Genomic DNA, 3,006 nt, shown 5'->3' with positions numbered 1-3,006 from the left:
AGTTTGGGGTTAAGAAGTTCTTCAGAAGATCTGAAGCCTTCAAGTATTCAACAGAAACACTTGAATGGTTTCAGAAAATTATTAGAGACAGACTGGGTAGAAGTTACGTGCCAAGGGAAGTTGGAAACCAGCTCATCCAAGATATTTCAACTATCATATCTTTCAGAGGATTACTTCTACGCTTCAGAGAGATATACACTGGTAATCATTGAGCTAAATTTTTTTTGCCTTGATGTAAATATTTGTTTCCAGTCTTGTAAAGAATTCGTCATCCAATAAAAAATTTGGAATTTGATGATTTTCTTATAGATTAGTGACTGGTCTTCATATGTGATTAVATTAGATCTTGTTATTTCATTACTTAGGGGGAGATTGTTAGACTCCATAATGCAAAATGTAAAAAGTAATGAAAAACAATAAGTGATGAAGAACTAGAAGATCGATGAAAACATCAAGGCAGAGAAAAGTTTATCCAGCGGACCGATGGACAGACTATCCAGAGCTTCGATGGAAAGTATATCTAGCAGACCGACGGATCAAGTACATCCAGCGGATCGATGGACGAATCGATGGAAAGTGTCCATCGATACGATGGAGCAGTTCAACACTTAGAAGAATTTCTAAGTATTCATCCAAGCATACATTGAAGACTTGAAGATAAGGATGAAATCACCTATTCAATAATGACAGCTGGTGATGACTAATCAACAGCTGGAATTATAGTTTATCTTGTAATATATGATTATCCATGTAATAGATAGATCTTATCTGTTAGCTAGACTATCTGCTAGAAAGTAGCAATAGATAGTTATCTAGACATTAGCWAACTAGTATAAATAGACTACTAGGTCTATTATTTAGAAGCGCGCATAAACGCATGCACACATATACGCATATACGTGCATAAGGTTTTTACTCTGTATTCACGGTTTATTATTCAGTAAAACCTTTGAAACTCAAAACTGTTCTTTCTTATTCATAATCTATTTTTGAGTTTTATTTACTTTCTTTATTAAAACAGTATAATTTGGTTATTAATAACTAAATTATTATTGTTATTTGAGAGATCTGGGATCAACAGAAACACCTAGTGAGCCGATTTGTCAAGAAAATACTTCACATTCTTTTGACACATCGAGATTTCCAGTTCTGTTTCCTACAGCTGAAGTGACACAAAATCCAGTTTATGTCCCAGAAACAACATCTTTGCCCAGTTCCAGCACCACCCAGTCTCCACCTAACACTGCTCACGGTGGGCAGAAAATGCCTACACCTCAACAGAAAAAGACCGGTCCAACAAATTTAGATCTGAGAGATTTACCTTTCCCAGGTAGGATGAAAGCCAAAAATGTGGATGTACAATTTAAGAAGTTCTTGGACATCTTTAAGCAACTCCACATTAACATACCTTTGGTAGAAGCTCTCGAGGAAATGCCTAGTTATGTTAAATTTTTGAAAGACATCCTTAATAAGAAGAGAAAACTGAGTGAATTTGAGACTGTGTCTTTGACAAAGGAATGTAGTGCCCTTCTTACTTTCAAAATTCCCCCAAAATTAAAAGATCCAGGAAGTTTCACCATCTCGTGCTCTATTGGAGGGAAAGAACTAGGTCATGCCTTGTGTGACCTTGGGGCAAGTATAAACCTCATGCCTTTGTCCATTTTTAATCAGTTGGGAATAGGGGAAGTCCGACCTACCACTGTGACTTTGCAACTAGCGGATAGGTCCTTGGCATATCCAAAAGGCAAAATTGAAGACATCTTGGTAAAAGTGGACAAATTCATCTTTCCAGCCGACTTTCTAGTGTTAGATTATGATGCCAATAGGAATGTTCTGATCATCTTAGGAAGACCCTTTCTTGCTACGGGTAGGACATTGATTGACGTACAAAAGGGAGAGTTGACCATGAGAGTAAACGACCAGCAGGTGACTTTCAATGTGTTTAAAACTCTTAATTTCAATGGGGAAATTGAGGACTGTTCGTCTATTTACTCAGTAGGTGAATATTTAGATCTAAGTTTGATCGACTGTGTCCACAGTGGAGACACTGTGGGCATGGCAGAAGACATTTGTGAAAAAGACTTACTTGAGGACATAGCTGCCTTTGAATAGTTAGATTTTAAAGATATACCAACCCAAACCCCGTTCATTATAGAAGCACCCGATTTGGAGACCACTGCCTTCATATCTTAAGTATGCATATCTTATGGAAGGAGAAAAATTGACTGTGATTATTTCTTCCAACTTAAGTAGTGAACAAGAAGAAAGGTTAGTAGATTTGTTGAAAGACCACAAGAAAACTTTTGGTTGGACCATAGCTGATATTAGGGGAATAAGTCCGTCCCTTTGCCAACATAAGATCATCTTGGAATAAAATAGTGTTGGAAAGGTACAACCTCAAAGAAGGCTAAATCCAATCATGAAAGAAGTGGTTAAGAAGGAAATCTTGAAGTGGTTAGACGTAGGTATTATATACCCCATTGCTAGTAGAGGTTGGGTAAGTTCGGTACAATGCATGCCAAAGAAAGGTGGTACCACGGTAATCATCAACGACAAAAACGAACTTATCCCAACTAGGACCATTACCGGGTGGAGTATTTGTATGGACTATAGGCAATTGAACTTAGCTACTAAGAAAGATCACTTCCCTTTGCCTTTCATAGATCAAATGCTAGATCGCTTGGCCGGAAAGGAGTTTTATTGCTTTTTGGATGGGTACTTGGGATACAATCAAATCCATATTGCACCCGAAGATCAAGAGAAAACTACTTTCACTTGTCCCTTCGAAACTTTTGCTTTTCGACGTATGCCATTCGGATTATGTAATGCTCCGGCCACTTTCCAACGATGTATGATGTCTATTTTTTCGGATATGATTGAGGACACTATGGAAGTTTTTATGGATAATTTTACGGTTATTGGCACTAATTTTGAAAATTGTCTTGAAAATTTGAAGAAAAGTTTGGAGAGATGTGAGACCCATGACTTGATTTTGAATTGGGAAAA

The 3,006-nt window shown here is 37.3% G+C and overlaps 1 protein-coding gene across 1 annotated transcript; it reads left to right on the top strand.

The window, feature by feature from the left end:
• Nucleotides 1-1,066: 1,066 nt before the first annotated feature.
• On the top strand, nucleotides 1,067-2,112 carry LOC112503329 (the record flags this gene model as incomplete). The annotated part of the gene is made up of 1 exon (XM_025107387.1): nucleotides 1,067-2,112. A coding segment is annotated over one exon (1,046 nt), but the record flags the coding sequence as incomplete, so codon positions are not given.
• Nucleotides 2,113-3,006: the final 894 nt, after the last annotated feature.

This window comes from Cynara cardunculus, unplaced genomic scaffold, assembly GCF_001531365.2.
Source record: "Cynara cardunculus var. scolymus isolate 2C unplaced genomic scaffold, CcrdV1 Un_Scaffold_2873, whole genome shotgun sequence".
In the NCBI taxonomy this organism is placed as follows: Eukaryota; Viridiplantae; Streptophyta; class Magnoliopsida; order Asterales; family Asteraceae; genus Cynara; species Cynara cardunculus.
Note: the sequence above shows the minus strand (reverse complement) of the source record. Positions and strands in the feature narration are given on the sequence as shown.